This window comes from Dreissena polymorpha, chromosome 16, assembly GCF_020536995.1.
Source record: "Dreissena polymorpha isolate Duluth1 chromosome 16, UMN_Dpol_1.0, whole genome shotgun sequence".
Lineage (NCBI taxonomy): Eukaryota > Metazoa > Mollusca > Bivalvia > Myida > Dreissenidae > Dreissena > Dreissena polymorpha.
In genome coordinates this window covers 31,980,970-31,995,098 of record NC_068370.1, presented here as the reverse complement: position 1 = coordinate 31,995,098, position 14,129 = coordinate 31,980,970, and the positions used below count along the sequence as shown (strand labels likewise).

Sequence of the window (14,129 nt, the reverse complement as noted above, 5' to 3'; positions counted from 1 at the left end):
TAATGCATGTTGTTCTGTACATAAACATGTCTTAACAAAGGATTTGCTGATAATAATATGCCATCACATCTTGATATGAGGTATTATTGTATGAACGATAAATTGGTTGCTTTGATCATAAATCATAATGCATTTGAAATACGTCCATATATGATAAGTCGTTTGACTGTTTTATTTTGAGTATCTGTAATGGACAATCTGCTAAAGCATTTTGACTCGATTGACACAATTGTACCTTCTGGAATAGCAAACACTTTATTATTTTCAAACTTAACACTTAAACATGTTTCATGTGAATTGCACTCAATGCATTATACTCGAGACGTTGAATATATTTTTAGTGCAATTGACATTCAAAATCATGATATCAATGTTATGTCAAATATCACCAGGTACACAATTTCCCGCCAACAGATAGACATATCCAGTTTAAATAATAAATGTTTTTTAGCATTTAAAATTGAACGGCAATCGGTTTATAGTAAGTAACGTTGAGTTCAATCACTTTTACGAAAAAAATATATTAAAGGGATCTTTTCACGCTTTGGTAAATTCACAAAATTGAAAAAAGTTGTTTCAGATTCGTAAGTTTTCGTTTTAGTTATGATATTTGTGAGGAAACAGTAATACTGAACATTAACCATGCTCTAATATAGCCATTATATGCATCTTTTGACGATTTTAAAACCTAAAAATTATAAAGCGTTGCAACGCGAAACGATTGAATAATTTGGAGAGTTCTGTTTTTGTTGTTAAATTTTGTGCAACTACGAAGATTGCTTATATAAGGTATAAAATACGTCAGGAATGTGTACTCGGCGGAATAGCTCAGTAGGCTAAAGCGTTTTTACTTCAGGACTCTGGCAGGACTCCAGGGGTCACTGGTTCGAAACCTGCTCCGGGCAATGTTCTTTTTCTTTTTTTTAATTTTTTTCTTGATTTTTTACTGGAGCTTTTACGATCCAATGTGTACATTTATCAATATAAAGCATTTAATGAATAAGTTAAAAAAATGCCAAAATCTGTGAAAAGGCCCCTTTAAGATATGACAAACAATGATACCGCTCAATTTCCAGACTTATGAAGAGCCGCCTCTGGTTTACAATCTGTATTAAATTTAACAACATCTGATCCATTAAAGATAAAATATCAGATGAGTTTTCATTGCAAAGACTCAGTCTGGAATGCAACAAACTTTCAGATTTCATGCCTAATATGTTAACTTAAAAATACCAAATTTGAAGAAATTTTACTAGAACGGAAACAAGTGTTGCCGTTTACACTTAACTTAGACTATTCATCTTTACAGCAATCCGCTAGAGTACATGTGACAATCTTTTCACAGTGATGCATGCAACCTTTAGACTATTTCCACGTCTAAACCCCGTGTTCGATTCTTGCGTTTGCCCTGGGCTTTGCTGTTGTCCTCATCAACGTTGAGCCTAGTCGAAATGTTTCGGATGTAACCGTGATTTGCAATCCTGTAAGGAGGTTGTCGTGACAGACATTGTCTTTGCACCAAGGTCAGAATGCAAAGTTATGAACATAACCGATCACAGAGTACATAAATACTGAAATTGACGTTTCTCCAAAAGCAAAAGGACAAAATATTTTACATACATGTCAAAGGTCGTATCGTTGCTTATTTTTGTTCTTGCATTATGCCGTTTTTGCGAACTTTAAACCAACCAAATCGCCCATAGACAATTAAGGACGTCATAGCGAGAATTAAAGTACCATGTTGTCGTTATGATAAGGGCTAATGTATCGCTCTTGTTTAATCGGTGAGGTATGTTGAAGCGTTATAAGGTCTGGTGTGCTCTGAAAGGGGCCTTTTCATAGATTTTGGCATGTTTTTAAGGTTTTTCATTAAATGCTTTATATTGACAAGAGGGCCTGAAAGGCCCAAAGTCGCTCACCTGAGATTCAAAGGAACTAACCTGCTCTGTGGAGCCCAAGATGTCATTAGAACAAAATGTTCTTACCAACTTTCATGACTAGTGAACACCCTGGCAGCCACGTTTTTCAACAGACCAGAACTATTTTCATACACATCAAAGATATCATTTAAACAAATATACCGACAAAGTTTCATGAAGATTCATAAGTCCATATAAGGAAAAATGCCCGGCCCACTGGTGGCCATGTTTTTCAAGCAACTGGAACCATTTTCGAACTTGTTCAAAATATCATTGGGACAAATCTTCTGACAAAGTTTCATGATGATCGTGCAATAAATACGGCTTCTAGAGTGTTAACAAGGTTTAACGATAGCTATATAAGGAAAAATGCAACGCCCCCTTGGCGGCCATGTTTTTCCACCAACCGGAACCATTTTCGAACTCATCCAAGATATCATTGGGAAAAATCATCTGACCAAGTTTCATGATGATCGGACAATAAATGTGGCCTCTAGAGTGTTAACAAGGTTTTTCAAAAGCATGATATATAGCCATATTAAGAAAAATGCCCCGCCACCTGGTGGCCATGTTTTTTAAGCAACCGAAACCATTTTCGAACTCATCCAAGATATCATTAGGACAAACCTTCTGACCAAGTTTCATGAAGATCGGAAAATAAATGTGGCCTCTAGAGTGTTAACAAGGTTTTACTATAGCCATATAAGGAAAAATGACCCGCCCCCCTGGCGGCCATGTTTTTTCACCACCCAGAATTATTTTTTAACTTGTCCAAGATATTATTGGGATGAATCTTCTGACCAAGTTTCATAAAGATCGGACAATAAATGTGCCCTCTAGAGTGTTAACAAGATTTTACTATAGCCATATAAGGAAAAATGCCCCGCCCCTTGGCAGCCATGTTTTTCAAGCAAACGTAACCATTTTCGAACTCATCCAAAATATCTTTGAGACCAATCTTCTGACCAAATTTCATGAATATTGGACAATAAATGTGACCTCTAGAGTGTTCACAAGGTTTTACTATAGTCATATATATAGCCATATAAGGAAAAATGACCCGCCCCTTGGCAGCCATGTTTTTCAAGCAAACGTGACCATTTTCGAACTCATCCAAGATATGATACAGACCAATCTTCTGACCAAATTTCATGAAGATTGGACAATAAATGTGGCCTCTAGAGTGTTAACAAGGTTTTACTAAAGCCATATAAGGAAAACTGCCCCGCCCCCTGGCGGCCATGTTTTTTCACCGATCTGGACCATTTTCGAACTCGTCCGAGATGTCAATGAAATCAATGTTTTGACCAAGTTTCATGATGATTGGGCAAAAATTGTGACTTCTAGAATGTTCACAAGGTTTATCTATAGCCATATAAGGAATACTGCCCCGCCTCCTGGTGGTCATGTTTTTTAACGGACCGGAACCAGTTTTGAACTCAACCAACATATTATTAGACAAACATTTTGACAAAGTTACATGAAGATTGGGCATCAAATGTGACTTCTACAGTGTTCACAAGGTTTTTCTTTCTTTTTTTTTATCTTGTGACCTAGTTTTTGACCCAGCATGACCCAGTTTCAAACTCGAGGTATCAATGGGACAAATGTTCTGACCAAATTTCATGAAGATCAGACAATAAATGTGGCCTCTAGAGTGTTCACAAGGCAAAATGTTGACGACGCACGACGCACGACGCACGACGGACAAAAGGCGATCACAAAAGCTCACCATGAGCACGCTGTACTCAGGTGAGCTAATAAATGTAAATATTGGATCTAAAAAGCTCCAGTAGAAAATCAAGAATAACATTAGAGAAAAAAAAACTCAACGGGGCACGAACCACTGACACCTGGAGCCCTGGAGTAACGCTTCATAATTTTCAGGTTTTTAAATCGTCAAAAGATGCACATAATGGATATTTTAGAGCATGGTAAATGTTCAGTATAACTGTTTCCTCACAAATATAACTACATCGAAAATTTGCGAATATAACACATTTTTTTTAATTTTGTCAATTTACCAGAACGTGAAAAAACTTTAAAGAACTTTTAAGAAAATCATAATATAACCATGGTGATCATTTATATAAACAAACTCAATGACTAAAAAATGTTCATAAGCATGGAAATGTGGACTAGCACAATACACTGAAAAACTAACAACATGCAACGTGTTATTCAATACGTGTTCCTTTCCAACAACATAATCCCGTTCAAAAGTCACAAGGTAACGCAGGAAAAGACACACAAAAAACTGACGTTTCTGTAAACAAGGGCTGTTTGTAAAACATGCATGCCCCCATATGGGCTCTCCGTTGTAGTGACAGCCATTGTGTGAATATGTTTTTTGTCACCGAGACCTTGACCTTTGACCTAGAGACCTGAAAATCAATAGGGGTCATCTGCTAGTACCAATGAAGTTTCATGATCCTAGCCATAAGCGTTCTTGAGTAATCATCCGGAAACCATTTTACTATTTCGGGTCACCATGACCTTGACCTCTGACCTAGTGACCTGAAAATCAATAGGGGTCATCTGCGAGTCATGATCAATCTACCTATCAAGTTTCATGATCCTAGGCATAAGCGTTCTTCAGTTATCATCCGGAAACCATTTTACTATTTCGGGTCACTGTGAACTTGACCTTTGACCTAGTGACCTCAAAATCGATAGGGGTCATCTGCGAGTCATGATCAATGTACCTATGAAGTTTCATGATCCTAAGCATAAGCGTTCTTGAGTAATCATCCGGAAACCTTTTTACTATTTCGGGTCACCATGACCTTGACCTTTGATATAGTGACCTGAAAATCAATAGGGGTCAACTGCGAGTCATGATCAAGCTACCTATCAAGTTTCATGATCCTAGGCATAAGCGTTCTTGAGTTATCATCCGGAAACCATTTTACTATTTCGGGTCACCGTGACCTTGACCTTTGACCTAGTGACCTGAAAATCAATAGGGGTCATCTGCGAGTTATGATCAATGTACCTATGAAGTTTCATGATCCTAGGCATAAGCGTTCTTGAGTTATCATCCGGAAACCATTTTACTATTTCGGGTCACCGTGACCTTGACCTTTGACCTAGTGACCTGAAAATCAATAGGGGTCATCTGCCAGCAATTATCATTCTACCTACGAAGTTTCATGATCCTAGGCATAAGCGTTCTTGAGTTATCATCCGGAAACCTTTTTACTATTTTGGGTCACTGTTACCTTGACCTTTGACCTAGTGACCTGAAAATCAATAGGGGTCATCTGCGAGTAATGATCAATCTACCTATCAAGTTTCATGATCCTAGGCCTAAGCGTTCTTGAGTTATCATCCGGAAACCATTTTTCTATTATGGGTCACTGTGACCTTGACCTTTGACCTAGTGACCTAAAAATCAATAGGGGTCATCTGCGAGTCATTATCAATCTACCTATCAAGTTTCATGATCCTAGGCCTAAGCGTTCTTGAGTTATCATCCGGAAACCATTTTACTATTTCGGGTCACCGTGACCTTGACCTTTGACCTGGTGACCTCAAAATCAATAGGTGTCATCTGCGAGTCATGATCAATGTGCCTATGAAGTTTCATGATCCTAGGCCCAAGCATTCTTGAGTTTTCATTCGGAAACCACCTGGTAGACGGACCGACCGACCGACCGACCGACCGACAGACCGACCGACAGACCGACATGTGCAAAGCAATATACCCCCTCTTCTTCGAAGGGGGGCATAATAAATGCCAAACAAAAGATCTACTTTAGAACAGAATGACTAACAAAATTATCATGTTCAAATAAAAGTGTATTAGGGATAAGGCTAGACAGAGTCCTGGTATAACGGTAGGAATTCACAAGTAATGTGAACGGTTTTGTTGAATGCGTGCGTGGATGCGTGTGTGTGTGTGTGTGTAGCGTATTTGCACAGAGTTTCGGTAGTATTTAAATCTTTCTTTATATATATTCAGGACGTAAATTCTTTCCCAACTGCAATCAAACGGAGATTTCACACAAGAAAACATATGTAAAAACATGCAGCATGAAATAAAAAGCGGAATACATCTAGAAAACAAACGTCAAGAAACTGATTAAACCCCACAAGGCTTTGCATCGACCGTTCATAGTACCGCAGTTTTATTGATTGATGCGTGTTTGCTACAGTACATGTTTATTGGTATATGTTGCTTGTGTCCAAAGCTTTGTATCATATCAGACGTGAGTCGAATGCTTTTGTTGTTTCGCAATAAGTGGTAAGATAAGGTTTATTGTTTTCTTATGCAACTAAAGTTTTCATTTCAGTACATCTGATAAGGCGTCCTTATGATAGCTCATTTTAGAAATGATGATCTAAAGTTCGTGTCGGTTATCAGAATAATTAAATGGTCAATATCAGTTCTGTTTAGAAACCTACTGACTTTTAGATACGCATAGTTTGACAGTACATGCAGGAGTGTTCTATACAACAACTAACTAAAAACTAACAACTGTTGACTGAACTGCTCGAAATTACCGATTATAACATTCAGACAAAATGATAACAAACTATTCTACAGGACACTCAATTTTAGCTCGATTGCATCGAAAGCCTATGGATTATTAAAACGCTATCGAGCCCTTTTCCCGGGACTAACAGCAAGTACTTTGTGTTTTTGGGAAAGATCTACAGAACGCTACCACAGTGGGTATCGAACCCATGACCCCCCCCCCCCCCCCAGTCTCTAGAAGGACACAATAGCCATTACACTATGGGAACCTCTGCAATATAGTTACAAGTATTAATCAAAAATACAGGATCTAAGATTTGACACATTTAAAGCGAAACTCTCAGCAAATCACTGACGATATCATAAAGCACGTGATGACCAATACATACTTATACTTGCTTTGCATTTTGAAACGTAATTGTATATTAGGTTAAAGTGGTTATCATTAATGAAGAATGCTGTGAGAAACATACTTTATTTACTTAAGAGTTCAATAAAATTCAATAGACAATAATCCCTTATTCATTTAGAGTCGTAGTAAATGCATAACAAGGGTATTTCTTTTAAAGCCATTTAGATTCATTATCACTTGCCATTCACCAATTCTCATAAAAATATTCTGAACATGACCTAATGGATGCTCTAAATTGAAAACGAAAACGGAAGCATTCTTCTCTCATCTCTGTTTTTATGAATTGTTCTGTTGATACAAGAAATTATTTAGGTGCCTTAATGTTTTTCCTCAACACTCCCTATGGAACAAATAAACAGCAAATAAATACTATCCCATAATGTGTGTTAAAACTTATGAATGTTACCTTTAAGAATATTTATAGCACTGAGAAAATCTAACATATCGGCTGTAAACGCGTGTGTCCCACATATAAGCACAAAGCTGTCACTGGTAAAATTTATCATTGCTGACCTCACGGAGAGCTCGTCAATTTTGTTCTTGACTATTTTGTCACCATAGCGATACGCTTTATTGCTGGTATAAGTATCTTCCTGAAAAAAACATCAGCTTGTAAATAGTTAATATTTTAATAAAGTTTAACTAAACTCGGACAAGTACGAGAGGCGCCCAGATTACATTTGAACAAAATCTGTATACAAGTTTAGACAGTACCGCATGAAAAACTCGTACAAATTGCTTTTACTCTATCATGTACAATCACATTATTGATGTTTCAACATTGATATTCGCCATTTATTGCATGGTGCGTCAAAAATTAGTGATAAAGTGGAAGGGGTGTTGGTTGGACTTTTGAAGACTAAACACACATATAGGAGTATTCAAAATGAGTTGAAAGCAATGGGATATTCGATTTCCTTGGGCTCCATCAAGAACATTCGTGATAATAATGGACATAAACGCCAAAATATCAATGCTGGCCTCCCTATGCCAAAGTTTAGATATCGTCGAAATATGGCCACACCGAACCTCATCAGAAAAATCAATCGTATAATCGACAAAGTTAATCCAACAACCCAACGTGAAATGTCGTCTATGTTAGGCATCTCTAAACGAACTGTATATAACATTATCACAAAAATATTGGAAGCTAAACTTTGAAAAAAAAAGCAAAGTTCATCAGCTTAACATGGTGCAAATTAAGAATAGGAGGGCTAGATCATGGCAGTTATACATGAAGTTAAGAAGTGGAAGATGGAAGAACTTAGTTACTTCTGATGAGGCAATGTTCTATTTAGATGGGTCGTAAAGGCGACGCAAAGTTTGCTACATGAGAAAAGTCGAAACAGTAAGCGACAAATTTAAGTTCGTTAAGCGGGACACTTTCGCCAAGGGTTTCATTGCATGGGCTGGTGTCTCTTATAAAGGAAAAACCGAGATTCGCATTATCAACAAAGGAACTCAATTTAATAGCAATTTCTATATCAATAAGGTATTGTAGCCGTTTCTTCGAAATGACGTTCCGAAACTGTTTTCAGAAGGTCGGAAGTCAATGGTGTTCTGTCAGGACAGTGCCTCAAGTCACACATCTAAACAGACCCTGCAGTTTCGTAAGAGGAGAAAAGTGAAATTTATTGACCTTGACGAATGGGTGCCGAAGTCTCCGGATGCTACTCCAATTAACTTTGGTATATGGGGAATCCTTAAACGCCGTCTAAAGAAGCGCAATGTTAACTCTATTATAGGTCTTTAAAAAGCTCTTAAGGACGAGTGGAGAAAACTGGACCAAAATATTACTAACAAGACTCTTGAATCGTTGCTAAAAAGGTGTAGGCTTATTTACGCATGTCATGGATCTCATATTGAACACTTACTTCAAAAAAGGTACTGTTGCAATTCTTATTTTGCGTCCTTATTTTTGTTCAAATATAATCTGGGCGCCTCTCTTAAATATACCGACACAAAAGTTTATTATTTAACAATGTCTTGGTAGAAAAACATATTTGTTTGGTGAATCTCAGAATAAATGTGCTCAAGTAACAACCTATATTATAAGCCTATAAATGACTATAGTTTAATGGCACGACACAAACATTGGTTAAATGAGTATTTCCACTCTATGTAAAACCTTATAAATTGTTTTAAAAGGCCTAAAAAGGTTTACTGTATTTACAGCAAACCTTCTACCTAAATGGTAATTCAGATATGTATTAATCTAAACTGTGATTATATAACCACTGCAATGTCAATACCTTTGGTTACAAGGGCTGTTTGTAAAACATGCATGCCCCCCATATGGGCTCTCCTTTGTAGTGACAGCCATTGTGTGAATATGTTTTTTGTCACTGTGACCTTGACCTTTGACCTAGTGACCTGAAAATCGATAGGGGTCATCTGCCAGTCATGATCAATGTACCTATGAAGTTTCATGATCCTAGCCATAAGCGTTATTGAGTTATCATCTGGAAACCATTTTACTATTTCAGGTCACCGTAACCTTGACCTTTGACCTAGTGACCTGAAAATCAATAGGGGTCATCTGCTAGTCATGATCTATCTACCTATCAAGTTTCATGATCCTAAGAATTAGCGTTCTTCAGTTATCATCCGGAAACCATTTTACTATTTCGGGTCACCGTAACTTGACCTTTGACTTAGTGACCTCAAAATCGATAGGGGTCATCTGCAAGTCATGATCAATGTACCTATGAAGTTTCATGATCCTATGCATAAGCGTTCTTGAGTTATCATCCGGAAACCATTTTACTATTTCGGGTCACCATGACCTTGACCTTTGACCTAGTGACCTCAAAATCAATAGGGGGCATCTGCAAGTCATGATCAATGTACCTATGAAGTTTCATGATCGTAGCCATTAGCGTTCTTGAGTTATCATCCAGAAACCATTTTACTATTTCAGGTCACCGTGACCTTGACCTTTGATATAGTGACCTGAAAATCAATGGGGGTCAACTGCGAGTCATGATCAATCTACCTATCAAGTTTCATGATCCTAGGCAAAAGCGTTCTTGAGTTATCATCCGGAAACCATTTTACTATTTCGGGTCACCGTGACCTTGACCTTTGACCTAGTGACCTAAATCAATAGGGGTCATCTGCGAGTTATGATCAATGTACCTATGAAGTTTCATGATCCTAGGCATAAGCGTTCTTGAGTTATCATCCGGAAACCATTTTACTATTTCGGGTCACCGTGACCTTGACCTTTGACCTAGTGACCTGAAAATCAATAGGGGTCATCTGCCAGCAATTATCAATCTACCTACGAAGTTTCATGATTCTAGACATAATCGTTCTTGAGTTATCATCCGGAAACCATTTTCCTATTTTGGGTCACCGTGACCTTGACCTTTGACCTAGTGACCTGAAAATCAATAGGGGTCATCTGCCAGCCATTATCAATCTACCTACAAAGTTTCATGATCCTAGGCATAAGCGTTCTTGAGTTATCATCCAGAAACCATTTTACTATTTCAGGTCACTGTGACCTTGACCTTTGACCTAGTGACCTGAAAATCAATAGGGGTCATCTGCGAGTCATAAGCAATCTACCTAGTAAGTTTCATGATCCTAGGCCTAAGCGTTCTTGAGTTATCATCCGGAAACCATTTTCCTATTTCGGGTCACTGTGACCTTGACCTTTGACCTAGTGACCTGAAAATCAATAGGGGTCATCTGCAAGTCATGATCAATCTACCTATCAAGTTTCATAATCCTAGGCCTAAGCGTTCTTGAGTTATCATCCGGAAACCATTTTACTATTTTGGGTCACCGTGACCTTGACCTTTGACCTAGTGACCTCAAAATCAATATGGGTCATCTGCGAGTCATGATCAATGTACCTATGAAGTTTCATGATCCTAGGCCCAAGCGTTCTTGAGTTTTCATCCGGAAACCACCTGGTGGACGGACCGACCGACAGACCGACAGACAGACCGACAGACCAACATGAGCAAAGCAATATACCCCCTCTTCTTCGAAGGGGGGCATAATGAAAACAGCTGCATTTAGAAAGCGGAACACAAAAGAACAATTTTCAACAACAAATCTACAGTAAGCGCCTATTAAAACATGCATACACGAATTCTGTGTAACATAAAATATTCACCTGACTGAGGTAGTATGTGCAAGTGAAGTTCCAGTATCTAGACCAATCATCAATGCGAGACTTAAGCAATATATCACCATAGCAACGACACCCATAATGAAGGCGGATAACAGTCTCATCTTCTTCGTTGTTTAAGATGGTGTTTATAACTTGAGACATGGGCGCAATGCCGGTTCCAATAGCGAACATGTACAAAACTCGGTACTGAAAACATGTCAATTACATGTAATTAAATGATTGCAAGCTTTATTGAAATTTCAATTAAATTAAATGATACTTAAGGTTCCAAATGCGCTTCATTCCAAACCAATTTAAACAGTAAATAGCATATACCTTACTTGATGTTCTCCTTAATATACGAATTGCACACTGCGAGTTTGTAGTATATGCATGCTTACAGTAAGACAAACACACTCAAAAATTAATGGTTTAAGTAGGATATCGTCAATATAAATTTGTATTAAAAAACATTAAATCCAAAACATCAGCAAATTGATCATTTCATCATACCACGTTAGCCTCAATGGACTTGTCGAACAAGATAAATGATTAGTGTCTTTTGTTGTTGTACTGAGTGCATTTACTTATGCCAGTAACTGACAGATCACCATTTTTAATAGAGGTATTGATAGAAGAAAATAAGTATTTCATGACTGGTCCTCAAATATGTTATGTGGCCTGATCAAACCTGCGATCCTCAATATATAACTCCAGCGCTCTACCAACTGAGCTAACTGCCCCGACAAAAATTGCTACAGTTTTAAAAAGAAAACTAGAATAATATAATACAACATTCCCTTCTTTAAAGCTAAGTTTTGTGTTCAGATGTTTTATTTCAGGAGACCTCTGAGACCTATAATATAATTATTATGTTCTCCAATATGTTCTTACATTTAGCAAGAAATGCTCATATGATATAGAACCAATCGCATATAGATTTACATCAGATGACAGAAGATTCACAAACAAGTTCCAGAAGCCTATTATAGACTTAAATTTAAAAAATATATATATATAGAAATGCAACACCTGATTAGGTATGTAATTATATGATCCACAGGGACCACGAATATCCACAGATGTGCCAATAGTCCACAAACGTACAAATTGGGACATCTTCCCTCTGTTATATACCTGTTTCAAATATAGAAACATGCAACTTTAGAACAAGCAAAGCATTAGACAGCCATCGTACGTTTATAAAATAATATCTAACAGTGTTGCATATGAATTCATTCAATTCGAACGAACAAAGTAATTTACTCTAAATAAACATTCGTTAAAAATGTGAGGAGGAGTCTTCAGACAATAAGCTGTACAACCCAAACCTTCAGGATGGTACATGCTTAAACACTTAGATTATTTGTATAAACCAGTATATATATGATTAAAATGCTAACATTTTACTCTCGCAGCTTATGAATATAATCAAGGAATATTTTAAAAATAAAATTCAGCAATCTGTATATATCAATCAAATTTTGTTAACTCAAATAAATTTATAACAAACAAGTTGACGAAGATACGGACATGTGTCATTTGAACAAATCAACACAGATTAATGGGGTTATAATATTGGTGTATATGTACATTCTTAAAGTACATGAATTAAAGTTTTTCTGCTGTTAAACAGAGTATTATTTGCAATTGAATAAAACTTGACCATCATTTATTTTCTGTTAGTATTTCGTCTGGACTTTTATTTTAGTTTATTATTCAGCAGCGTTGTATCTGTTTTAAATAAAAGATTGTTTACTCGCTTTAAATCTAATCATCGTTTAATATAGGGTCACACAAATCCTTCATCTTCCAAAAGGTCCCAACCAAAGGGGGTGATTATATTGTTCATAACCCAGATTTGAGTTTGATGTGTTCCTCCTAATAATGAACCGGTGACTGTGCATGGCAGACACATCAAACCTTACTAATTTAACATGGAACATACATGTACATATCCCCACCCTTAGTCATGGTGTGCTAAATTTTGGAAAACACTAAACAAGTCATGCATTTAATTCAAAAGGTTTGTGATGAAAATTACCTTCAATGCTTATAAATTACCTGTAATTATGTATTAAGAGTGTAATGCAATGCAATCATTCATTCACTAGTCGTGTTTACACCATAATAAGTAAAATTCATGAAATGTTCTTGTTAAAGTAATTTTGAGCAAATTATCCTTTAAAAGTTGAACCAATTAACGCACTCTAAAATAACAGTCAGATTATACCTTTATAAGCAGTTCAAAACTTGACTTTTGCTCCACGTCTGAGACAGGTGTATATTGCCTAGTAACAGTAGATCCGTCAATGTGTGCTCTATAAGTTTTAATACATAAGTAAAATATAAATACACATTCAGTATAGATCTAATTTTAATAGGTTTGATCCATTATTCAAGTGTTCAGTATTGCACTCATAAGGTAATGATGAATATTTATTAATTATAATGCGATAACAAAAAATACAAAATCTCTATGTAAACATATTTAACAATTTGTGCAATATGTCAAAAGCAAAACTAAAGAAATATGGCACATAAATACTGAGGAAAAATGAATAAATTCAAACAAGAGCTCTGCAGTCGAAGACATAGGCCCCCACTCCTAAACAGGGCCTTGACAGAGGATTTTTTTGCGACAAAACTGACCATAAGAAAACCAATTAAACACTTATGTCACCGTGACTTTGACTTTTGAACTAGTGAGCCCAATTTCAATAGGGGCCATCTACTGAGCAACGCCAGTGCACATGGGAAGTATCAAGCCAATCAGTCCATCCGTTCACAAGTTATTGATCTGAAACAATTTTCACTCTTAGTGTGGCAGTGACCTTGACCGTTGACCCAGTGACCCCAATTTCAATCGGGGTCATCTACTGGCAAAGGTCAATGCACATGGGAAGTATCAAGTCAATTAATCAATCCGTTCACAAGTTATTGATTGGAAACGAGCTGGTCTACCAACAGACCCACAGACATCCAGCAAAACAATATACCCCCTCTTTTTGAAGGGGGGCATACAAATGAAGTGACAAATTAGAAGTGTTGTTATCCATGACAAATAAAACTAAGTTGTTAGTTTGCAAATTTGTGAGCAAGTCCTTTACAAATGGCTTTATAAGTTTGCATAGATAGAAAAAAATGAAATTCCTATAAAAAGTATTTCTAAAGTGCAGTACAACATTCACA

At 36.9% G+C, this 14,129-nt stretch overlaps 1 protein-coding gene across 3 annotated transcripts in view; it reads right to left on the bottom strand.

Moving 5' to 3' along the window:
- Window positions 1-6,858: 6,858 nt before the first annotated feature.
- LOC127861962 (NADH-cytochrome b5 reductase-like) overlaps window positions 6,859-14,129 on the bottom strand; it is a 13,375-nt gene continuing 6,104 nt past the window's right edge. For all 3 annotated transcript variants that reach the window (XM_052400748.1, XM_052400749.1, XM_052400750.1), the window contains 4 exons: window positions 13,171-13,258; window positions 11,970-12,074; window positions 10,941-11,144; window positions 6,859-7,404 (listed from right to left, as the gene is read on the bottom strand). In XM_052400748.1, coding sequence (XP_052256708.1) covers window positions 7,198-7,404; window positions 10,941-11,144; window positions 11,970-12,074; window positions 13,171-13,258 — 604 coding nt within the window. In that variant the 3' untranslated portion in view covers window positions 6,859-7,197. The remainder of the gene's footprint in view (window positions 7,405-10,940; window positions 11,145-11,969; window positions 12,075-13,170; window positions 13,259-14,129) is intronic.